General features: G+C 37.6%; 1 protein-coding gene across 1 annotated transcript in view; it reads left to right on the forward strand.

Moving 5' to 3' along the window:
• LAMA2 (laminin subunit alpha 2) overlaps nt 1-26,353 on the forward strand; it is a 464,667-nt gene that overhangs the window by 122,754 nt on the left and 315,560 nt on the right. The window contains exon 4 of the mRNA XM_081941542.1: nt 6,164-6,406. Within this exon, the coding sequence (XP_081797668.1) occupies nt 6,164-6,406 (243 nt within the window). The remainder of the gene's footprint in view (nt 1-6,163; nt 6,407-26,353) is intronic.

The raw sequence follows: 26,353 nt of genomic DNA on the forward strand, positions 1-26,353 counted from the left end.
AACAAGATGAACTGTTTTGCAGGCTTGGCAGGCCTGGGCTGCTTCTGGTTCCAGCGACCCAGGCCACAAAATCACTACCGGTTCAGCTGAACCAGTCCAAACCGCTAGTAACAAAGCACTGTTCCTGTTTGCCTGCCTGGGTATTTCAGTCATGCTCCTTTTTCATCTGTATCTGTATAATGCTTCTAGGACGCAGTTCTAAACTAAGGTTAACTTGAAAAGTGCAATCTTTGTAATCTCCAATCCTTGAAGGCAATCTAGAAGAACACCATAGCTGATGATAGCGGAGGCTGCTAGAAGATCTGAAAGGACCAGAAAAGTTCATCTACCAGAGCAAACCATATACCGGTATATCCTGTATCCAGGCCTGAACCCTGGATGAAAGGAATCCAAATCTGCTTTTATTATGAAGCACTGTAGCTAATTTGCTATACATCTCAGCAATTTTACCTAACAAGAAAAAAGTGGAGATCCTGAGATCCAAAGTCCAGCATTATCAGGGTTAACAAAGAGAGCTTCTAGGCTGTACATATTTCAGCATTTTTGTGATAATTTTGTATTGATCAACAACTGCTGTATGGTTAGAGACAACACTTCAGTGCCTTTGACTCTGCTGACTGTAAGCTTTAATCCCCACACACCTGCAGGGACCACTTAGAAAAAAAACTGTTCTGGGGTCCCAAACTGAAAATTGCAGTCCATTGCCAAATATCATTGCTTGCTTAAACATTTAAACAAGATTTTCAAGAAGGATGCTCTAAATTAATAACCACAATGAACAGAATGGCAACAATCTGTATCTGATAACAATCAGAACCAATATACTGCTTCTAGGATGTAGTTCTAAACTAAGGTTAACTTGATACATAGTTGACAGAGCAGCTCCTGCCTCTTACTTCAAAGCTCTGCCTAAAACGTAGCAGTTAGAATATTTGATTTTAATATTTCACAGGTTTTTTTCCCCTTTTGCGCATCTCAGTCCTCTCTGATCCATAAAATGTATCACTGGAGGAGCGTAAATACAAATGGATGTCTTTAAAACAGCTGTGCTATTTATTCTAAGCCCTTCTTCTCCAAGAACTGGAATTTGAAAGTTGAAAATGATTTCTCATGATAATAAATCAGAAAAATACTGTAGTAAAATATAGTCATTTTCTGAGGAAATTTTACATTATAAAGCATTCTGGAACAGGCCAATACATATCAAGCAGGATCATCTTGTGAGAGGTAAAATATGTTTTGGATGTATTTAAGCTGCATTGTGTTGTTTCCATGAATGGCATCCATTTATCTAACTCACTGTGACTGTGTCTAGCTACAGTTTATTCTGTCATTTAGTGAAAAACATTAGAAAAATACATTTCCAAGTATTTTCTACTTGGAAAATGCCAGGAAGGGGAATGACTAAATGTTATAATTACTACCATATGCAGTAATAATTGTATGTCTGTTGTCTCTGTATTTCCCTTCTCTTTCTCGGTATATATGTATGTATATAGTACGTGTGTGTGTGTGTGTACAGTATGTATGTATGTATGTATGTATGTATGTATGTATGTATGTATATAGTGTGTGTGTGTTAGTGATAAAAACTTATACAAACTAAATTCAGAGAAAGGAAAATAGAGAAAAAGTACAAAAAAGAAAAAGAAAAAACAATGTCAAATAAAGTAAAAGAATAGAAATATGCAAATATGCAGCCTTCATCTAAACAAGTATAAACAGGTTTGGAAGCTTATCACACCTTATAAGACTACAGATGTTTCTTCTTCCCATAACACATCCCCCATTTATAAGCAAATGCATAATACATCAACTCTTCATCAACCTGATGTTAGCAAAATCCTTAACGAATTTTTAGCCTTGGTCAAATAAACCAATCTCATATTCTTTCCTCTTACTTCTGAAAGTCTTAATCATGCAGATATTGTCACAGGATTTGATTTTTTAAAAAATTATTTGTTTCATTACATAGGATTCTGTAGGATTTAAGAAGCCTTTTTTAAAAATCCAGTAAAAACACATTATCCAGACCATTTTCCCGATTTATCATTTGCATTCCCCTTTAATTTTTTAAACTTCAACTAGCTCCTTTTGTATATCAGTGAAGAGTCCTTAACCATGTTATTCTCTTGGCCTGCTACTCATAGTGCCACTTTGAATATCTCCTCTAGTTTAAGCCACACTTTTTAAAACCCATTTTTCTGCATCAAGCAAGAATTGTTTCACATCTGTCATTCCTTCATTAACAGCCTTTAAACAAGGTCTATCTATAGAGGTAGACATTAGTCCTAATATTACTGAAATGATTACTAATGTCTGGACCCATTCTTCAAAGAACTCCTTTGATATTTCAAATGTAATAGTGTTTTATTTCATTTTGGTGCAAATCCTAATCATAAGCAAAATGAGTTCTTTTTTTCCTTTTTTGCCTGGAATCCCTCCAATATCCTATTTAATTAATAAGGTGTCTACTATTTGCTATGACTTAAAGTAGAGAAAATCATCCCCCCCCCCCATCCAAGAAGCTGCTTATTCCATATTAAATAGTGCTGCTGAGAATTCTGGGAGTTGAAGTCCATACATCTTAAAGTTGCCAAGGATGAGAAATACTGAGTTGAAACACACCAAATAAAGATACTTCAGCTGTTTTTCCTCTCCCTCTTTCCTCTCTTCTCTGTTGGTACTTTAAATGGTCACTAAATGAATGGTTGTAAGTCAAGGACTACTTGTAAGTCTGGCTTTTTTAACAGTTATATACTATCACAGCATTAATAAACCTTAAACTTAGCCTCACTAATATAGCAATGCTTTATTTTCTAAATGGCATGTTTTACCTGTATGAAATTTGGGTATGAATTGACACTAAGACATGATATTTAAAGTTTTGTGGATGAAACCACAGTTGATTTTATCCATACTTGGTGGCTTCGTACTTAATTTACAAACTTCTATGTTGAGGTTGATTTACAGTGTTAAATCAAAATCAGTGGTTAATATAATTTGTAAATGCTACCCAATGTGTTACAAGTTACTTGGAATATAAAAAAAATATTTATGAATGAATGTAGGAATACTGTGATGCTTTCAGGTTTAAAAAATGTTCATGCATTTCAAATGTCACTTTGCCATCTCCTTCCTTTCCAGATGTTTTTAAAGAGTCAAACAAATTCATGAGTATCTATCAGTTGTTGTCAGACATAAGCAATGAAATAGAACCTTTATACTGGCAGACAATAGGTAACAACTGTTTCTGCCCTACTTGTGAATATAATAGAAATATTAAAATGATTATTGTTGGGAATAGGAAACCTTTAACAATGTAGAATTTTAATCTATTTCATTTTTGTTTATATAATTTCTTCCTAATTTGAACCTTACATGGCCATCCTATAAAGATGTTGTTGCTACTACATTATATACATTTTAGTCAACTTGGTCAGAATGAAGGTTATGGTTCAAAGTTATCAGGCCAAGCTTGGGAGGATTCATTTATTTTCATTTGCTAAGCCCAGAGCTGTTTGAATGACTGCCACGTATTCTCTCCAGTAAACTATATGCTAATAGAAGAAAAAAGATAATATCGAACAGACAAGTCAGTTTCATTTTTGGTTGCTTAATGTCTACAAGTCACAATTCAAATTCATGAGTAAAAAAAGTGTTCCATAATGCAGTTTTGTGTAATTTTAGCATTATAGTTCTCATTTTTGTGGAAAATGAAGCTGTTGGCCTGGAACAGAGATCCAAAGAGCAGTTGCCACCAAATTCTCTTTTACGTAGTTGTCATAATTCTCCGTTGGGAAATCCCAGAAGTATTTAGTCACAGTAGCAGCATAATCATGTGAAATGTCCGTTTTTCTACTTTCCTCACTTAAATGCCAACTTGAAAATGCTGCCAAGGCACCATGAAAAAAGAATTAAACACCTTTAATTATTTCATCTGTTCCATTCGGTAATTAGCAAATTCCAGAATGTTAGTTGGTGTTAATTGGCAACATTCCATTGAAAAAAACAAGCGTTTACCATGCTAATGAAATATTTTCTTCTGGTTTCTGATGGAGAGAAAGAAAATGTCTTTCTTTATATTTCTTATTTTACATCCATAACTAAACATTTAAAAACCTTTGTTGGCATCTTGTGTTTGTTAAATTTTACAAATGAAAATTATATCATCCCATTATTACTTCATTATCTATCTTCAGAATAGTAGATAATACCAGAGAAATTTAGGCATTTTCTTCCTTAGTAGAAAATAAAGGGAATTTGTATTATATAGTGCATTTTAAGGTAATTTCTAGTATTTGAAAAAAGAAACCAGTTGATTAATTGTAAATTGGAAAAAATATCTAAACTGGGATGTTTTAGTATAAATCTGGATTGTCTTTATATTGTGAATGGATTTGGGAACTGTACATGCAAAGTGGGCACAAATATTTGGGAATGAGTCTCACCAAAAGGGAGCAGTTGGTCAGCTTAGGCTCAAAGGTTATTTATGAACCTGATTAGTATTTAGATAGGAGAAACTAGGACTTTAGACTAGGCTGGATATTAAAATAATATTTCCAAAGAAGACACTGGCAAACTCATATTGTTGCAAGAAAAAAGTGGATTGAACAAAAATGAATGAAATAAATGAAAATGAAATAATCAGAGATGAAATTCAGTTTGGAGATTTTACTTTCCAAATACCCACAAAATTTTAACCACTGACTATACATGTATAATACTTACAATAGGTTTGAGTGTGGGGGAGCCTGCCTTTGGTGCAGTCTTATTTCCTGGCAGGCAACTATCTGGACAAGCCCCTACAGTTTTAATGGAAAAGGTGTTTTAGAAGTATGCCATTTCTCCTCCCCAGGGTTGAGACAGAATGACTGGGCCAAAGTCACCCAGCTTGAGTGGAACTAAAACACTTCATCTCCTGATGTCTAGGCTGATGCCTTTAGTAGTACACCAAATTGGCTCTCTTACAAAAATATATTACATAAATATGCTTACAATTGTGTGAAATCCTTTTAACTTTATTATTTTAACTGAAAATAATACTATTTTCAGTTTCCTGTCTTATAATAAGGATTGATTTATAAAGAAGGCTAGCATATTCACAGTTTATGCTAATATAATATTGTGCGTCACCCTATGTCAGTAAATACCATAGGTTAGTTGAAAACAAATCCTTTGTAGATTAATTTGAAAACCAACTGAAATAAAAAATCATAATACATTTTGATTAAATGTTTCTAATCCCCATGCAGTATATGAAAACGGGAGTCTTATACTTCAGGCAGAGATCATCTGCAGGTCAGGTACCTGTGGGAAAAAACGCTAGGGATAAAATGTTCAGAATGAATGAATGGAAAAATATATATATTCTACATTTCAAAATGTGCAGAAAGCTTGCTGATTATAAGTTAACATCTGAATTATCTGCATTTTGCAGGGAAAAGCTAAGTGGTAAATCCTGTGCAGTTAACTGAGACTTATTGGGATGTTTTTGTATACCTTAGAGTATAGTATAACACTAGTACAAGTCTCTCTTTCTTCCTCATTCAAATGTCTTCAATATCTTAGTTTTGATGCTGTATGAAGACATTGATAGAATCCCTGTACATTAAACACAATGAATTTACTTTTCACTTAATATTGGTGGGATGAAAATGAGAAATATGGCCAACAGCCCTGTGTGTTATTAGTATCAGCAAACTAGGTTCTCTGGGCCATTCTGTTTATTTAACAATTACTACAATAATGTCCCTTTCATACTCTCTATTACATTTAATGATTATAGCATTTGGAATTAATTGCCATTTTCATGTTCCAAACCCTTAATGTTGACAGGATTCAGCTAATCTCTTTAGTTATGGGGATGGTTTTGAATCAGCCAAAACTTTTTCATTTATATTTTGTGTTAATTAGTTTACCTAGAACCTGGTCAGAGCAATAGTTCCCTAGCAGAACAGGATTTTCCACATAATTTTTTAAAACATCAATTTCCATGTATGAGATTCTGATTTAAACCTGCTATGAGCTTTTTAGACTATTTAAAGCCAAATCATACAATAGAATCAGATCTTGATTGTTGTGGAATCAGCCTGGGAGTCCGATGAAATGGCTAAAGGAACATAATGTAGATTATTCTGATGGCTTCTTTTTATTCTTTCAGGTATTCCAGATTGCTTATGTCATTGTGAAAGCAGCTAATGCACCACGGCCTGGAAACTGGATTTTGGAGCGTTCATTAGATGGTAACAATTATGAACCCTGGCAGTACTATGCTATCACAGACACAGAATGTCTGACTCGTTACAATATCACCCCTCGCACTGGGCCTCCTTCTTATGCAAAGGATGATGAAGTTATATGCACTTCGTATTATTCCAAAATCCATCCTCTAGAAAATGGAGAGGTAAGATGAGAAATATCACTGCTGTTACCAAAGTAGCAATCAGCTGCCCTGTTGAATATGTATATGACCTCATCAATTCATGTACAGTATATGCATAAAGTTCATCAGATAAAACATTTTCAAATATTCGTATAATATGCCTTATGGGATTTGAGAGGAAAAGTTAGATTTTACTTCCACACCCACACAATACTTGAGAGGTGTTTCGAATAACACAGAATTATGAACGAACACACCTAGATATGCTTAAAAACACGGAAATTAAGGATCCTTTTGTCACTCTTCATCATCCTACAGACATGGTCTCCAAGATTACCATGTTTCCCTGAAAATAAGACAGGGTCTTCTTTTCTTTTGACCCCCGAAATATAGCCTTGGCCTTATTATTGGTGGGGTCTTATTTTTTGGGGATGCAGGAGGCAGCAATCATGTCCTGTCACCCCCATTTCTTCCTCTCTCTGTTCTTTCCGCCGGCCGAGCGGCTGGCTGGTGCTGCCCTGACGTGTCCTGCCACTGCCCTGCTTCGGGTTGGGCTTTCTTTGCAAGGGGGACAATCTGGGGAGCGAGAGATTTAGGAAGCCTGTGCTGACGTGGGGCAGTTTCTCCAGTGAAGTGTCTGATTCATCCCCAGGGGTGAGTGTTTTGCCCTTTGCTGCCTCTCTGCCCCAGCTTGGAAGCTGTAGAGGAAGCCTGCCATGCCCGGAGAGGGGAGGAGAAGAGACAGCAAGAGGACCCATGTTTCGCTCCATGCCTCTCACTTCTCCTCCACCCCACCTGCCACATCTCTTGCTAAAGAGATGGTGGGGAAGGGAAGCAGCTAGGATTCTGTTAATATTTGGGTGGGGTGGGAGGTGTTAATCCTACCCAAGACTAGCAGCTCAGTTGCGTTCCTCACTGTTTTGTCCAGGGAAGCACCTTATTAAAAAAACCTCGAGAATTCAACTTCCCTGGACAAAACAGTGAAGAACAAAATGGAGCTGCAAGTCTTGGGTAGGATGCGCGTCTCTTCTCCCTCCCTCACCAGGCATGGCAGGCTTCCTCTGCAGCTTCCAAGCCAGGGCAGACAGGCGGTGAAGGGTGAAAGGCTCACCCCTGGAGATGAATCAGACTCTTCACTGGAGAAACTGCCCCACGCAGCCCTGGCTTTCTAAATCTCTCATTCCCCAGATCGTCCACCTTGCAAGAAAGCCCGATGCAAACACCGCCTCCAGCCACCTTTGTTTTAAAATATATATATATTTATTTTTGAGTAAACAGATAAATACAATACAAAAAAATCATTACATATTGTAGAAGTGTGTCGATTGGTTACAAATGACTTTCATGCATCTCTTCCACAGTCATTGCTTATAGTTCATATCACATTATATATTTTAAATCAAAAATCTTAATATATCTTACTAGCAACATACCACAATTCTCATTTGACTATAGTTGTTTTAACATTCTTTTTGCATAAAATAATCCAAAATTAAAAGCACAATCATATAATGAAATTTCATTAATTATTTATCCCTTGCCATTTCATTGTTATTGTTGTAATTATTATTTATTAATATAAATCCATCCACTAATTATATCAAATTTCCTCTCATCAAACCAACACGTGTGTACGTTGTTATCGTTATCAGTTATTTATTTAACATACTCTAAAAATTACAACACAAAAAAATCGTTACATATTATAGAAGTGTGTTGATTGATTACAAATAGCTTTCGTGCATCTCTTCCACCGTCATTACCTATTGTTCCTATCACATTATATATTTTAAATTGAAGATCTTTATATATCTTACTATCAACATACACAATTCACATTTGACTATAATTATTTTGACATCCTTTTACATAAAATAGTCCAAAATTAAAACACAACCACATAATAGCATTTCATTAATTATTTCTAATACCATCCAATAACATTACCCTTTTATAACATGTTCTAAGTAAATAATATGTACCAACACATGTATGTACTTTATTATCATTATCAATTATTTATTTAACATAGCACTCTAGAGATAACTAAATTACTAATCACTAATTACTAAAATTAACTATTTTTTTATTATCAACTTTCATATATCAGCCTTTGTCCTTCCAATAATAATACAATCTTATTTCTTTTATCATTTGTGGAATTGGTCTTCTATCTATTTCCTTAATACAATTTTTGTGGACTTCTCTCTGCACCATGTTGCTTATAGTATCTTTAAATAAAGTTGATGCCCTCCATTTAATCAGCTTATCTTTAGTTGTCAATCATGTTCCTAACAGGTTTTATTTCCTTAGATCCATCGGGTTTTTTTTTTCTTCTTCTAAGCCTTGAAATCTGGGGTAGAGTTCCTGTCCATCTAATTCCCTTTTCCATGCTTCATTTTTCCCACTTTCAACCACTAGTAAAGTCATCAGTTGTCTTGTCTTTATAATCATTTTCCTCTTCAATTTTTGGGACTTGACCACATCATTGTTTGCTGTAATAAACTTTAGTTTTTCCATCTTCTTCTCAATTCTCTCTGTTACTTCTAATAAATTTTGAATTCCAGCCATAATGTTTTGCAGAGTTAAGGTTTCTGTTGAGTATTGTACCATTTTAACAAACTGGTAGCAAACTGATAGACACTGCCACTCTAGCTTTCAAAGCTTCTTATATTAAATTAGCTTAAACGCAAATTCATTTATGATCTTCAAAAAAGAAGGTTCTGTTTCTTTTTCTCTCCCACTGCCAGTAAGGCTCTCAGAATGCACCTGCATAAACAATTTGTACTATTGCTTCTTATTACTTTCTATAAACAAGTTGCAGAACCTTGAGATACAAAGTCAGTGAGATCAAAAGGAAAGGGGAAAGTGCATTGTTTCAAAAGCTCAAGCGGCAGTATTGCTTCCCACTCTCTAATATTATTTCAAACTCAAAAGAAACAAAGTTCTTAAATGGAATTAATAGCAAGAAATAAGAATAGCAAGAAAGAAGATTTTAGTCCATAGATTAAAAAATAAAAATGAAAAAGAAATAGAAGAAGAAAAACTAATCCATTCTCTTTAAAAAGATAAAAAAAGTTGCGAGCATTTCAATCCACAAAGTAGAGTTACAAAGAAAAAAAACACTATCCAAAACAATCCAATATAGGTTAATTTCGCCGCTTGTTTTCTTCTGCTTTCGGATTTAATTTAATTTAAAAAATATTTTTCGGCAGTCTTTTCCAAAACAGTAAAGTTTCCTCACCAGATGGACACACTTTCTCTTTCTGCTTCCCTTCCATTCTGGAGCAGTCCCAACTTCATCAACCTGGGGCTGAGCATTTGTCGCCAGCTTGAAGAACTTATCTTGGATCGATCAGGGACTTTGCGATGTCCCTGAGGTCAGCAAGACGTATTCTTCCTGTTCACCATCTCTACAGGACGGTTTAGGTCCGATTGGACCATCCAGCGGCAAAAGTTCAGTGGCTGTCTCGGAGCATCGAGACAGCACGTCCATATTGTCGCGACGTTCGCTCCCGCCTCCAGCCACCTCTTGATCCTGGTGAAACTACTTTTTAAAAGGATGATCTGCAGGGGGGGGGGAGATTTCCTGCCCATTGGCAGTGGCGTCTCCTCACAGGGCTTCTCCTGATCCCAGGTGTGAAGCAACATCCCGTAAAGGAAGATATGGAAATCCATACAACTAGGACGTCGGAAAAAGTCCTGTGAGGAGACACCACTGCCAATGTGCAGGAAATCTCCCCCCCCACACCTTCTGATAATCTTGTGGGCTGGCTGAAGAGGGAGCATCTTCAATGAACTTCGCTCTTTGTCTGTGTCTCTGCAGGCAGCAGCGTCTGCAGCGTCTCCTTGCAGGGCTCCTTCCTCCTCCTCTCTGGTCTGATTCTCAAATATTTTCAAGCAAAATACTGCCAAGAGAGGGAATTATCTCTTCCCCCTCCCTCGCCAAACTTTGCCTGTAGGAGTAATGTTTCACAAAGCTCCTTAGTCCATGGTTGCTGGCTCCCTCACTTTGTGTTTTTTATACACATACCGACATACGCATCCTACCTGGGGATGCCATTTCCCTCTCCCAAGATTCCATTTCCAAAGAAAGAAGAGCTCTGGGGTGGCACTGGACTTTCCCCCGCCCTGGCTCCTTTCAGCCTCAACTTTGCTCCTGAAACCCTGTGGGTCACTTCTCTGCTTGAACTCAGCCGAAGAGGGGGGGCTGAGGGCAAGGACGAAGCTGATCACTTCCCCTTTGCCTTCTCTCCCAAAAGCACTCCTTGGGCGCAGCCATTTCTGCAGCAGGAGACTCGAGCTGGCCTTCCGAAGGGTACTGTAGCAGCAGCTATCCACAATTTTTTTACCCTTATTTTGTCCCCATCCACGTGGCTCACTGGGTCACATGGGTCAGGATAAAATAATGATTAAAAAAATGTGGATAGCTGCTACTACAGTATCCTTTGGAAGGCTGGTGCAAGGTGCATGACCTCCTGCTGCTTTTGTGGCTGCAACCGATGGCAAAAGTAGCCGCACTTGCCAGAGGCTACAGCCTGAGCAGCACCCGCAAATCAGCTGTTTTGTGAATGGCAGCCGGATTGGCTCAGCTGATCCAATTAAGGAGCCGAGAAGCACTGAGGTGACTGGGGAAGGGAAGGGCTTCCTCCTGTCCTGGCCATGCCACCCTTTCACTAGGGCTTATTTTCAGGGGAGGGCATATATTTACACCCACCCTAAGAATCAGGTCTGGCCTTATTATCAGGACGCCATATTTTCGGGGAAACATGGTAGCTGCTTCATAGACATCTTTAAAGTTCAGTTTAGATCAAAAGAAAGGGTATTTGTACACTGAATAAACCTATTTCAATTCAGAATGCATTTACATCGAGTTCCCCCAATGTGAAATGTAAAGACAAATTTAAATGTTCCTACTGTATAGAGAGTATAGAGCACGGGTGTCAAACTTGCGTCGTCACATTGCTGTCATTTGATGTTTTGCGATGGTTTTCCCCTTCACGGAGCTGGAGTGAGCGTGGCCTGCACATGATGCGTCTGGCCCTCAGGCCGCTAGTTTGATACCTCTAACTATAGAGAGTACAGAAGATGACCTTGATGAAAATATACAGGAGCTATTATCTAGGCAAAATGGGCTGAAATGTTATTTTTAAGTCCAGAACCAAGAACTGACATTTGGAAAGCACCTCAAGCAGACATCTGCTTAATTCATGGAAATATAAGAAGTATGAATAAGTACAGCACAGTCAAATTGGCATGGTTCTGCCATTACAGCCAATTTCAATCAAACTGGCTTTAGCTTTCCTATGGGTCTGATATTAGAGAAATGCCTGAAGAGTTTCAGATTGAAGAAGATGTGGGTGGGTGGCAGCGGGTTGATGATGGAGAGATAGAAAGGTAGATTACTGCTCTGCATTTACATTTTTTGCCAATCATTGTCATCTAGCTTCATAGTAAAGAAATAGTTTCTTAATATTTTTCAAAGGAAAAGTGATGTTACTCTAAAGGTGACACATGAGGTTCTTGCTTTCTCCACCATGTTGTAACACTAAGATGATTTACACCAAAAATAGCATAGACAAATGTATGTGTGGGATTTTAAAGACCCCTGAGGATCAGGTAAGAAAAACAAAATGAATCAGAAATGGTTTTACTGAATATGAAATAGTTACATTATATTATTAATTCAATGTTACAGGAATCTTAATTTGTTTATTTGTTTGTTTGTTTTATTGGATTTATATGCCGCCCTTCTCCCAAAGGACTCAGGGCAGCATACAACATTAAAAAACACACATCACGAAAGTTAAAAAGAAATTAGATACATATCCAAAAAACAAACCCAATTAATAGGACAATAACATTTAAGAAATGAGATAAAATTAACAGGCCAGGCCGGCTTGCTGGAAAAGCCAACTTTTTAGGGCGCGTCGGAAGGACCGGAGGTCAGGGATTATGCGAAGCTCCGGGGGCAGCTCATTCCAGAGGGAAGGCGCTCCCACAGAGAAGGCTCTCCCCCTGGGGGTCACCAGCCGACACTGTCTGGCCGACGGCACCCTGAGGAGGCCAACTCTGTGGGATCGTACTGGACGGTGGGAGGCTACTGGTGGCAGTAGGTGGTCTCACAGGTACCCTGGGCCTAAGCCATGGAGCGCTTTAAAGATCATAATTAATACCTTGAAACGCACCTGGAAAACAACCGGCAACCAGTGCAGGCCGCCTAAAAGGGGTGTAACATGGGAGCACCTAGGTACCCCCATGATAACCTGCACAGCCACATTCTGGACCAGCTGAAGCCTCTGGGTGCTCTTCAAGGGCAACCCCGTGTAGAGAGCGTTGCAGTAGTCCAGGCGAGAAAGGACGAGGGCATGAGTGACTGTGCACAGAGCATCCCGATCCAGGAAGGGGCGCAACTGACGTACCAGGCGAACCTGGTAAAAGCCCCCCCTGGTCACGGCCGTCAGGTGTTCTTCTAAACTAAACTGCGTATCCAGGAGGACTCCCAGATTATGGGCCTTCTCTGAGGGGGCTAAAATTTCTCCCCCTATCATCAAAGATGGAAGAAGATTGACAAATTGGGATGACGGAAACCACAGCCACTCAGTCTTGGAGGGATTGAGCTTGAGTTATTCCTCCCCATCCAGAGCCGCACAGCCTCCAGGCATCGGGACATCACATCGAGGGCACTAGTTATATTAAGATTGTGGGGAACATGATGGCTCAGTGGCTAAGATGCTGAGCTTGTCGATCTGAAAGGTCAGCAGTTTGGCGATTCAAATCCCTAGCACCGCTTAACAGAATGAGCTCCTATTATTTTCCCAGCTTCTGCCAATCTAGCAGTTCGAAAGCATGCAAAAATGCAAGTAGAAAAATAGGGACCGGCTTGGTGGGAAGATAACAGTGTTCTGTGCAGCTTCAGCATTTAGTCATGCCAGCCACATGACCACGGAATTGTTATCAGACAGCTCTGGCTCTTCGGCTTTGAAATGGAGATGAGTACCGCCCTCTAGAGTCAGGAACAACTAGCACACATGTGTGAGGGGAAGCTTTATCTTTACCTTATATTAAGATTTGTAGCATTTCTGAAGTCTGTATGTCAAAGTATGTGTGCTTCAAAGTTTGGGGATAACAGAATAGATGGAACACGCATTGAATTGTATCTAGAGAGAAAACCACCTTTGAAGTATGCTGAAACTTTTTAAAAAGAAGAATTTAAAATAAAATATATTCATTCAATAATATTGCAGAAAATCTTTTAAAATACAATATTTTTTCTATTTAATGAAATGTTAAAAACACTCACCAAAGATCATATTTATAGACTTATAAAAATAATAATTATTACCATGTAGCTCTGATGGTTGATTATTCATTTCTTTTTATTAGTCATTGTTTTTCCAAAGATACTTCCTTAATTTTCAACAGTTTTCCATAATATACCTATAGATCTTCATTCAGTGTTATAAATATTTCTTTTCAAACGCAGATTTTAGGTTTCTTCGTAATTAATTGTGAGTTTGTGTATTCCCTATATCAATATAATCATGTGCCTACATAATTTTAGCTCTCCCAAATAAATGTTTCAATATGTAGTGCAATCTAAAACATTAGAAATGTAGTTGTGTGAATTAGTTGTTTGATTTTTCTTAATGCTGCAAGCATTAACTCTGATTCATTTGGCCAGAGTAATGAGACATAACATTACAGTTTAAAACTGTGAATTACAACTGTGAAGTTTGTCACTGTACATCATTCAAATTTATTTGTTATTCTCGTTTGAAGGTTATACTTTGGCAAATGCATTCCTTCCCTTTCTTTACTTTATAGAGCAGGGTGTTCTTTCTTGTCATCTCAAGTTGTTGGGATGATATGAGGCATTTCAATTTAAATCCCCAAGCTTAACTATCTATTTAAGCGGTGATTCTGAGTATTAGGAATCTGTGGATATTTTGCTGTACATGATGGGGACATGGTATTTTGTTCAAAGTGACAATTTCCCGGTTTCTCTTCACCACAGCCTACTTTATGAGTTTTTAAGTGTGCATGACAGTGGACAATCTAGTTGATTTTGCCACCTGTCTACAGATGATATTCTTTGACTGGGTACCCTGTTACTCACAAGCGATCCATTAACCTTTGACAGTGATGAGGAAAAAGTGGCTATTAGTGTGGCGATAGCAATTTTCTTGCTTCCACTGAAATCTATGAAACAACACGTTCCAGGCCTTATATAAAGTTATGTTGGTGCTGAGGGCACAACAGTGAATTGTTCTTCATTTTGACCTCATAATAATCTGCTCGTGGCTTTTCCCCTTTCAGTTATTCTGCTGATATGGGAGAGTCTCCCTCAATGCTTGGGGCTATGTTATTTTGTTTTTTTAGTTACATCCTATTAATATAGCAAAGGTTTTAACCAAAAACAATCTGTTACCTTTTTTTTTCTTCCTGAATGAATGAGCAGTGACTAATAGAAAAAAGAAAGAAAGCACAGTACAAAAGTAGATTTGAAGTTAGCAATTAGCAAAATCCTTAGATTTATAAGAATGGAAAGACTGAATCATATTTCTTAGCTTTTGTTTTTACCAAGCGATTTCAGTATGGGTACGGGTTTTAGGTTCGTTACTAGATTTTATAAAGGTCTAATATTTAAAAATATATATGCACTATCAATTCTAAGGAGCCTGCATTTTTTTCCCTTGTACCTCTGAGTCAGTCTTGACTCCTGCCAACTGCCTGGACAGAATCTTGGCAAGATTTTGGAAGTGTTTCATCACTGCTTCCTTCCTAAGACTGAGAGAGAATAACCACCCAGCTAGCTTTGTGCCTAGGGCGGGACTAGAACTCATGGTCTCCCAGTTTCAGGTCTGTTGCCTTAACCACTACACCAACCTGGCTCTCCTGTAGTTGCTACTTCTGTTTTAATAAATTTGCAACAATAGAATTGCCTGAACCATATATGTAAACAGGAGAAAGTATTTTATTGGCCTGTGAATGTATCCTGCCTAGTTGTGCTTTTTTTTAAAAAAAAAAGTTTTTATTTTTAGACAAACATAAAACATACAGACATAAACACACACAAAATAAAAAAATCCTTCTCCAATTACTTACAGTGTGTCGATTAGTTACAAAACGTTTGTGCTTTCTCCCAATAGTCTACACTTGCAATTTACATAAAGACTCATATCATCATTCTAATATATATGTATACAATTGTTATGGTTATTAAAAATTCATTTGACTATAGCTATTATTACATCCTTTTTTATGTAAAATATTCTAAATGTAAGATAAATTTATATTATGGCAATTAACATCATCCTAAAATCATCCAATATTATTACATCTTTATATTCTATTCTGTACAGAATTATTTATCTTTTATAACAAAGCTTTTAAACATCCTCTCCATGGTCCTCACTTACAATTTATATGTAAAATTTCATGTTATCAATCTAGTGTATATATGCATTATTATCATTATTAATCATTTATTTAGCTATAACTATTATTACTTTATTTTATACATAATACTCTAAATTTAACTAAGTTTAACTTAATTTTTATTCTAACATTTCATTTCTTCATCCTGTATCCTTCCAGTAGTAGTGCAGTCTTACATCTTTTGCCGTTTGTGGCATTTGTATTCTAATTGTTTTCTTGATAAGTCTTATGTGGATTTCTCTTGGCATCTTGTTGTTCCTTGCATATCTTGTAAAGACTTGAAACCCTCCATCTGTTCCTTCCATCCACTTGTCTTTAGTTATCACCGGTGCTTCTGTCAGAATTTCTCTCATTGTTTCTGCCAAATTTTCTCCCTTTTCTTCTTCCATATTTTGAGGTTTGAGATGGGGTTCCAGTTCGTTAATTTCTCCTTTCAACATTCCACTCCTGTTGTTTCCAACCACTCTTGATTTACTGTCAGTATCAATAATTTTCTTATCACTTTGTTCATATTTTTCTTCAATTTTTTGAACTCTATTCTCAAATTTCATCATTGTTTTATAAATATTCTCAAGTCTTCCCTCTCTTTTTTCTGTTTTTTGTTCTATGTTCTACATCCTCTTCTCAATGTTTTTTGTACTTATTTGTACTTTTTGAATTTCAAACATAATCATTTGCAATGTTAATTCTTTTTCTTCTTCATGTTGCACCATTCTTCCAGGTTATAAACACTGCCACTGAAACATCCAAAGTTTTTTTGTTAAGTTTCAAACAAGCTCACTATAATCTTTCAAGTCAAGGTTTTCTCTTCAGTCCAGTCCAGTTATTGATAGTACTCCAGAAGAGCACCTGCATAAACAATCCATACTCTTCCCACTATCCCTTTCAATAAATAAAATCAGGAGTATTAGATATAAGTCAGATGTTCAAAGAAAATATAAAAGGACAATGTTTCCAAGCCTCCAGCCTCTAGACGGCAGTGTTGCTTCTTTTTCCTCTGCCTCAACCCCTCTCTTTAAATTCCGAACTTAAGAAAAAAATGCTTAAAAGCCAACAATCCAACCAAGCGTTGCAAAAAGAGAAGAAAATCATAAACTGCAAATATGAAGAAAAAGGAAAAATAGAAGAGAGAAAAAAGAAACCAGTCCAATTTAAAAAGAGGCATTTGTAAAAATTCCATCCATAAAAAAAGCAAAATTAAAAAAAGATAACACACTAAGTTTAATACAGGATTAATTTACCACTTACTCTCTTCTGTCTTCGATTTTAATTTTACTCTAAGTCTTTTTGGGTGTTCTTTCCTCTAGTAAAAAAAAATATCTCGCCATTTTCAACACACTCTCTCTCCTGCTTTTCTTCCATTCAGGGGCTGTCTCAACCTTCTGCAGCTTCAGTGGCTGCTTCTCATTGTTGCCGGAAAAAAGAGCTTCGCCTGGATCAATCAGAAACTTTGCAATGTCCCTGAGATCAGCAGGACATGCCCTTCTCTATCACTTTCTCTACAGGATGGTTAGGTCCAAAAGGACTGTCCAGCAGCAGAGATATTGACAGCAATCCTAGAGCTCCAAGATTGCATGTCGTGTTGTAGTGACATCAGCCCCGCCCTCCCTAGTTGTGTTTTTTGATTATGCTGGAGTACAATCCCATAGAGGGCCCTTCCCACAATCAGTTGTAAATCCATCCATCCACGTTTATGCTGTGCAAGTAGAAAATGCATTTCATATTCAGTATTGAATTGAAAGAAGTATAGTCTGAAACAATAGGGCCAAAATTCCTGAATTTGAGGCTAGTCCTTATAATCTTGTGACCCTCAAATGTATTGGTTTACTTTACAGGTGTTTGCAGGTTATTATCAGAATAGAGCTATAAATAACATGAGGAATATAGTATATTCTAACACCAAAGTTCTACATTTTTTTCCTGCTGGTCACAGGTGCATAACTGCTCTCAAGTTTCCTTTTTTGATAGTTTAATAAAAACGACAAGTTCTCAAAAGTATTGTAAGTTGGATTTAATTGCTTCTGATTCCTGTGATTTTTCATTAAGCCGAAAAGTAGAAATTAATAAATACCACAGGGATTTTTTCCTTCATTTCATTTATACTATTACCATCATTATTTGCATTTAATTTATTTCTTTATAAAAATCTATTTTTAAATGGAGTTCCTATGGTTTACAGCTAGATTTAGCATAAACCCCAAGAAATCACTGATGTTTAATTACCACTAACTGAAGCCAACAAAACAATGATATAAAAAGCATTACAGAATTTTAACTCTAGGCAAATGTGTAACCCTGTGTAAAATATGATATTTGTTTCTCTTCATTTCCCTTAAACTTTTAGCAACTAAAATGGCTAGAAAATGTGTACTTATCCTTTTTAAAAACACTATCAAGTTTTTGGTATAACATCCGTTCCAAGTGTTTAATAGTTAGAGAAGACTCATTGAAAGTAATAGGTAATAACTGAAGTCTTGGCTAATAGCTTATTGATTTAAGTTGGTTTGCTCTTGGTAGAGCTGTGTCTGAATCAGTGGTGGGTTCCGGATCCCGTTGCAACTGGTACAGTGCAATGGAGCCTGGTGTCCACCACATGAATGTGCGCAGCACACACACACATGCATCCAGCAGGCACATGCATCCTTACCTTTTGTGATGCTTCTCTACACCTCCGCGATGCTCCTGCTGCTTGGTGGAGTGGTGCACAGGCACCATACGCTCCATGCATGGAAGCGCCAAAGAGCTCAAATACCGGTAAGGAGTGTGGGTAGGTGGGTGGGCCCTCTGGAGCACCGTACCGGAACGGCACCCAGATTGTAACCCACCACTGGTCTGAATGAATAATAAACTGCTAAAACAAACATGCCACAGTTTTTCATACTAGAAAGCTACTACCAAAGGCAGCAGTTGTAGCCTAATTTTAAGGCCAGCTTTGTAAAGATCCAACAATAGCTACTGTGATGTAGGAAAATAATGTTATATAATCTGATCCCAAAACTCTCTAAGCAGTTTACAGAGTCAGCATATTGCCCCAACAAACAGGATCCTTATTTTACCAACTTCACAAGAACGGAAGGCTAAGTAAAGCTTGAACCTTTTAGAATCAAACATCTGGCTGTGAGTTAGCCTGCAATACTACATTCTAACCACTGCGCCACCATGGCTCATACTTCAGGTAATCTGCATGTATTTTAAATAGCAATAGCACTTAGACTTATATATAGCCCCATAGTGCTTTACATCCGTCTCTGGGCAGTTTACAAATGTCAGCATATTGCTCCAAATAATCTGGGTTCTCATTATATCAACCTTGGAAGGTTGGGAAGCTGAGTCAACCTTGAACTGGTCAGGATTGAATTCCTGGCAAGGGCCGGAGTTAGCCTGCAGTACTACATTCTAACCACTAGGGCTCCTGGTGGTGGGGCATCATGAAGCATCTTTTTATTTATTTTAATCAAAATCAATACGATTCTCCCATAAGAATAGAGGAAGCATATCTCCGTGGAGGCAGGAAGAATATTAATGCAATATTGATTCTTTGTAAGAACAAGAGAGCAACAAAAGCAATGGGGGTGGGGGGAAGCTGTTAGATATAAAACAGAAAGAGTTGGCAAAGATATTGTATTTTGGAGATTGGTCAAACATAAGTGGGTGAGTGTATGTGTGTATATTTATCACTGCCACATTTTTTCATTAATATATACCCAGATATGTAAATTGTTCCATTTCATAATCAAAAGATATATTCCAAAATCTCTAATCAGTTTCCAACTTCCATTCTGAAAAGATGGCCAGATATTAAATATAAATTATACCTTTTTATATTCTCTCCCATTTCTCGAACATTCTCTTTGCTTACTAATATATATGTAATTTTATGTCCTTCAAATTATTTCAGACAGAAAATGAGATAAAGAGAGAGAAACAAAGAGATAGAGAGATGATATTTATTATTATTATTCCTATTTCCTAATTCTATATATATTGGGAAATTAATTACCTTCTTCGCATATAGCTGCTTTGTAAGAATCCTCCATTTACTCTACTCAAAATTGTTATAAGTGATTAAATTTAGGCAGATGAATGATCCAATTTGAGGAATAGAAATCGGTAAAGCAGCTGATCCTAATTTTCCTGTCTTGCGTAGCAATTGTGTTACAAATTCTTCCAACATTTTTGCTTTGAGTTTTACATTAAACAATAGTCTCACTAGCCACAGATGTCAGATTAGATGTGTAAAACTGGGAGAGAGAGAAATTAACTTCCCAATCTCTGTGCAGAGACTCTGTCCTCAATGTGGTCAGAATGTTATTTATATGTAACTATTATTTTGTATCTATATTTGCAAAAACAAAGAAAAGATTCCACTAAAGTTGTGGAAATGAGGAAGCAAAGAACCGTTTATTTCAGGGATGTCAAATTCAAGGCCAGGGGTACTTAGATTTGGCCCAGGGGCCGGCCTGGAAATAACAGAGGACCAGACCATGGTGCTTCTGCCAGCAAAAATTTGCTCCCAAGCTCCATTTTTGGCTGCCACAGTCTCCTGCAACCCTCTGCCAGCAAAAAACAGCCCTTGGGAGGGCTGCGTGTGGCCCTCCCAAGCTCCATTTTAGCTGGCAGAGGATTGCAGGAGGCTGTGGCAGCTGAAAACAGAGCTTGGGCATACTCAGGCCGCCATAGGCGCCCTTGACATGAGTGACATTGAGCTGGCCACGCCCTGATCACACTCACCCCAGCCCCTGGAGGTCAAACACAACCCTGATGTGGCCTTCAATGAAATCAAGTTTGACACCCCTAGTTTAGTTGATACTATTCACAGAGAGATCATTAACATTTTAACTTAAACCACAGTCAAGTGTATTATGTGTATATGTCCAATTGGTGAATGCAGAATTATACATTTGTTTGCCCAGTGATGTAACTCTGAAGGTCAGCCCAAACCCAGTTGCTCTGTATCCATGGCATTTTGTGTACTTTACCACGAAACCCTATAATTTAAAATCTATTAGAGATTGTGCTATGGGCTCTTCTTTCTACAATGGGACTTCATGTAGGTTAAATTATTAACATTTACTTTACAAATTATTTTTTCCCAAAAGGCTCTAGGAACTAAAAAATTTGCAATGATTATTAAGATGAATTCCATAGGAGTATTAGTATGATGGATAATATTACTATTTACTTAGTCAATTGAGACAAAGGAAGTTGGAAGCAGAGCCTATAAACAGAAACAACCAAATAAAAAAATATTATTGTCTGACATTTTGTGAGTTTATGTGTTAGAGATTGTAGTTTTAATTGTATAACATCTGCATCTTTTATTTTTGATGGATAACCTGGCATACTTTAAGTGGCTTTCTCCAAATTCTTTCTCTTGTCTCCTTTCTAGTAAAATAGAAATATAACTCTAAAGTCTAGAAGATGATTTCCAGTTTCTATAATACTGATTGAACAAGTGTGCTGGTCTTTAATTTGGCTTATTTAATAGAAGCCTAGAAGGCACACATTTAGAGATTGGGATAAATTTAATTATTCATATATTGTTCCAGGAGGTTAAAAAAAACTGTACAGGAAACAAGTGGCAATGTGATAGCAAATGTTCTTCTCAATTAAAAATTGTAGTCTTCAGATAGAAGATTTTTTACACAGTAGTTGTATCATAGCCTTCAATTGCCATGTATCATCTGCAAACATCTGGATCCATTTTAAGTTCCTTTAAAAATAATGAAGTCTGGAATGCCTTTTAAAACTCATTTTTTGTCTGTGACTGGTTCCTAAGTTATACTAATGTAGGTCAATAATGTCAGGAGTTCTGAACACTGGGACTTTTTGATGTCTTCTTGTTAAATGTCCTTCATGCCCTATTGCTTGAATAGTCATTCAAGGCAAGTTTGGCCAACAGAGCAAGGCATAGAGAGAAGGAGACAGGGACTTACAAATGAACTGTAAACCCAATCCTCCCCCAAAGCTTGATTTAATCCTTTTACACTGGGAGTTTCAGCTTGTCAGTATCTTAAGGTCAGAGGGTCAAAATATCTACAAATACTCAGAACTGAAATATATTCATCCCAGCATGGCTGGAAAAATTGCTGTGACATTTCACTGTCAGATAAGATTTGATGAATTTGGCAAATAAAGTTTCTTTAAACATAAATGCCTAAATTCCGGAGGACTCTGATTGTTGGGTGGTCTAAAATTCTAGAAATACAAAACACTTAACTAGTGTTTGAAAATTCCCAGCTTAATGCTTCAATTCTAATCAATGATTCCCTTCCCCCCTCAGCTTTAAATGTCACGGCTTTCTTTCTTGAGATAGTGAATACAATGCAGTTTTCTTTCTACTGAGTACCCCTATAATAATAAATGTCAGATGAGAGGTCTGGTACAATCCAAAATGAGATGTTGTTCCTTCTTTACAGATCTCTCTTCACTAATCCCTGATCTCCCAGGTTTGCTAAAGGAAAGTTTAGTTAAATATATCAGTTAGAGCATTAATCCACTTTTCAAGACTGCAGGTATCAGAACAGAAATAAAAGAGTCTCCCCCAGCTGCCGTTGGTTGAATTTATGTACAGTTAATTCAAGTCTTATATGTCTGCACATAAATAGTAGCAGGCATAAACTGTAAAAGGGGATGATTGATCACTGTCACAGGGCATTGCCAGAGAGATGAAAGAGCAGTAGATAGCTGGAAATTATGTTGTTCCAATAGTTATGCTCCTAAGTAACTTGGTTTTGTCATTACCCAATACCTATGGGGCTTTGGATAGGATCCTCTATGATAAAATCCTCTTTTTTTATCCTGGCTGTTTAATTCCAAGTCTTATTTGGCTGCCCTTTAGCAGGTATCTGATCTCCTGAACCTGATGCTAAGAATCTTATCAAAATTGGATTCTGTCATGACAACAAATGTTTACTGCAAAAACAAAGATAATAGCAATACCACTTAGATTTACTGTATATACCACTTCATAGCGCTTTATAGCCCTCTCTAATCGGTTTACAGAGTCAGCATATTTCCCCCAACAATCTGGGTCCTTATTTTACCCACCTCAGAAGGATGGAAGGATTAGTCATTAGTTATCCTTGAGCCTTGAGATCTGCCAAACTGTGGCAGCCAGTGATCAGCAGAAGTAGCCTGCACAACCGTGGCTCTTGATACGTATTAATCACTTGATAGTAGCAAAAAAGAAAAGGCTTTTGTATATCTTTACTGCCAATGAATTTTAGTCCAGATGTTTATAGCTCCTATATAGAAGCCAAAGACTTATACAGTAGATGGATTGGATGTTGATCAAGGCTTGGCCTCTAATGCCCAGTGTTAGTTTTCAAATAGGACTGCTAACCTCTGCTTCTGGCTTTGCTGGTGAGACCTCTAGCTTCAAATTATACTGGTGGTTAGAAATTCCTGGAGGTTTTTAAGAAGAGACTGGACAGTCACTTGCCTGAAATGGTATAGGGTCTCCTGCTTGAGCAGGGGGTTAAACTAGAGGACCTCCAAGGTCCCTTCCAGCTCTGTTCTGATTGATTGATTGATTTTTAGTGTAATGACAATAGTCATTACGTGTGGCTTAACTAATGGAGGCTCTAGATATTCTTCTGCTCCTCATTTTGAGCAACTTAATGGTAGAAAAAGGAGTGAAAGATTTTTACTTTTCCACTTGGATCCATAAAAAATTATCCAGAATATGTTTTCCACATGTGAGTTTGGTTTTAGAGTAAGAGGAAAGAAAATAAGCAGAAACTGGCATAGTACCTTCTCTTGTTTTGTTTTTGAAAATCAGAACCTCAATCTTCCCTGTTTCTACCTGATTTGCAACCTAACCCAAGAAACTGGCAGTGTAGTTGCAGAGTTTCTGCTTTTACCTCAGCCTTGGGGTGTAAATGTGGGGAGGGGGGAGGCAGCATCCACAGTGTCAAATCAATGGGTGCAAGCCAGGTGGATTGAAGTTCCACCCATTTGAACATGCATGAAATGCATGCAAATTGTTAAAAAGAACCAGAGCTTCGATGGTCTCACCCTCCCCACTACTTTGCCATTGGGGACCCTTCCTATAGGAGACCCTTTCCACCCTGCCTGCGTCTCCCAAATTTTGAATTGGAGAAGAGGTCAAATCACAAGGAAAGCAAAAGTTCCACTCTAAGAAAGCAAGCTCTTTCAGGACTGAAATCCTATGCAGTATTATTAGAAAGAAAACAATATTGAGGGGAATGGAGATTGCTTTTGAGTAAATATCCTCTGGTTTATAATTACACTGTAAGTCTTTTTGCGCATAACTTTTAAAAGAGAATTTCAAAGTTAAAGAGGCGGTAATTGAGATTCTTAATGTACAAAATCAACTTTCCAAAAAGCCTTTCAACTTGGAAAAAAAGAGAGAAAAGACAACAAGGCTGAGCAACTGCACGTCTACGTTATGCATGGGAATACTAAATATCTGGAAACAATTATTGCTGAAAAGGAAGATGGAAACAGATTTGCTGCTACCTCTTGGGGAAATCTGAAGTTCTTTCTGCTGCTTTCCTTTCCATTTTGGCTTTCTATTACAGAAGGTGTATAATAATTAATATCATTAATGGACAACCGAGCAATGATTAATATCATGATTCATAGGGCGGCTTAGGATAATATGGTTCAAATGATGTGAAATGTAACCACTTACTATGCACACACGGAACAATTTGTTCCAAACAATTTGGCACCATGGAAGGGTGAAAAGGTTTCAGTCTTCTTATAATATTGCCTTGAACAGCACTTGCCATATAGAAAAAGGCAGAAAGCTGTGGATAATGTTTTCCAAAAAATATAATCTCACATTTGCAATACTTCATTTATTCCAGTTTCTTTATGCCATGATAGTAGTGTGCAGTTGTTGGACTTCAGAGATGACGGCTTTTGTCTTACTTATTTCTTCTGATGGGTCACCATGAGAACCAAGAGTTTTCTATTGTGTTATTTCTTATGAGAGCATCCTATAATCCAGTGATGGCTAATCTTTTCGGCACTGAGTGCTGAAAGCGTGCGCGCACACACCCATAATGCAATGGGCATGTGACTCCCCTGTGCACCCCACACACCCTGTGCATGTGTGTGCAACCCACCACATGTACCCCAACCCCTGCGCAAGTGCGTGTACCCCCATGTGCACCCCACCCCTGTGCATGCATGCACAACCCCCATGTGTGGCCAATCCCTGCACTTGCATGCAAATCTCCCACATGAGCCCCATCACCCACAGCAGAGACCCCCAAAACATCTGGCTGGCAGGAGGCACACAAATGCATGGTGGAGCTGAACTGGGGCGACAGCTTGCATGCCCGCAGAGAGGGCTCTGCGTACCACCTGTGGTTCGCCATCAAGGCTGTAACCAAAATAGTTAAGAGTTTCTCATAGCCATATGTATTTTTATGAATACATCTTAGAAATGAAATGCCTGAATCATTCACAAAGTAAGTTTAGACCATCAGTCTTTTGTACTGTATGAGTTTTTCATCTGTTCAAATTCACAGAATTAGTTTCTACTTCATAAGCTAGTATAATATTCACAGGTGTCCACAAAGTGGGTGTGTAAGTGAGGACACATGATTCGTATCATGACATAAACAACACAGTGCATGTACTTATGTCCAATGTTTTGGTGTAGGTTTGGGGTATGTCAGTATTAAATAGTGACATGACACATGTCAGCATAACATTTTGCCTGTAAATATGGCTTACTGTAGACTATTAAACTATTGCTGTGAGTGATTTAAAACCAGTTTGCATTACAGTTTATAATCAGAATGCAAAATATAGCCTTTGGTATGTGAAGCAGTAGATTTATGTGTGTGTATTCTTGAGAGGACAAATCTAGCCTGCGCAAGAAAGTCAAGCAGTTTTGTAACTTAACAGGAAAAAAAAAAGATTATTTCAAGAAGAACCTGGAAGTAGCTCTCGACATGCTTTCAGGAAGAGAGTTAAGAAGGGAATACTCCCATTCATGACTATCTAGAAAATAAAGGCAGCAAAGAGAAGGCAGAGTGAATAAATAAATAAATAAAAAAGAGGAGATGCAGAGCAAATCCTACATCACATCGAACCTTGCGCAAAGTAGGTTTTGCAGTGCTGAAAAGTAATCACCACTGAAGTCACAAGTACCATTGAAGTCACATTTCCAAAACATATTCTTGCTGGTTCATGCACCAATCCCAAATTCCCATCAATTCTCAAATGGCTGTCAATTTCAGAGCAAAGCTTTCATGAGTCAATCTGCCAGCATCTCTCTTAATAGCCCTTCAATGACTCCTTCTTCTTGGGTATCTCTTACGTGCTAATATTTGGTGTCAATATACTTTGTGCTGGATACAAACTCCATTAATAGTTTATGAAGCTGCCATAGATTCTTACCATAGTTTTAATGTATACAGGTGGAAGGTAGGGCAACAAAATATTCCTATTTGCTTGGCCAGCTGGTCACCCCACCTCCATTGATTTATGATCTGTCCTGCATTTTGCTATTGATTGGCACTTGGAGATCTAGTTTGGCTGGAC

Source organism: Natrix helvetica (genome assembly GCF_964273705.1).
Source record: "Natrix helvetica genome assembly, chromosome: 2".
In the NCBI taxonomy this organism is placed as follows: Eukaryota; Metazoa; Chordata; class Lepidosauria; order Squamata; family Natricidae; genus Natrix; species Natrix helvetica.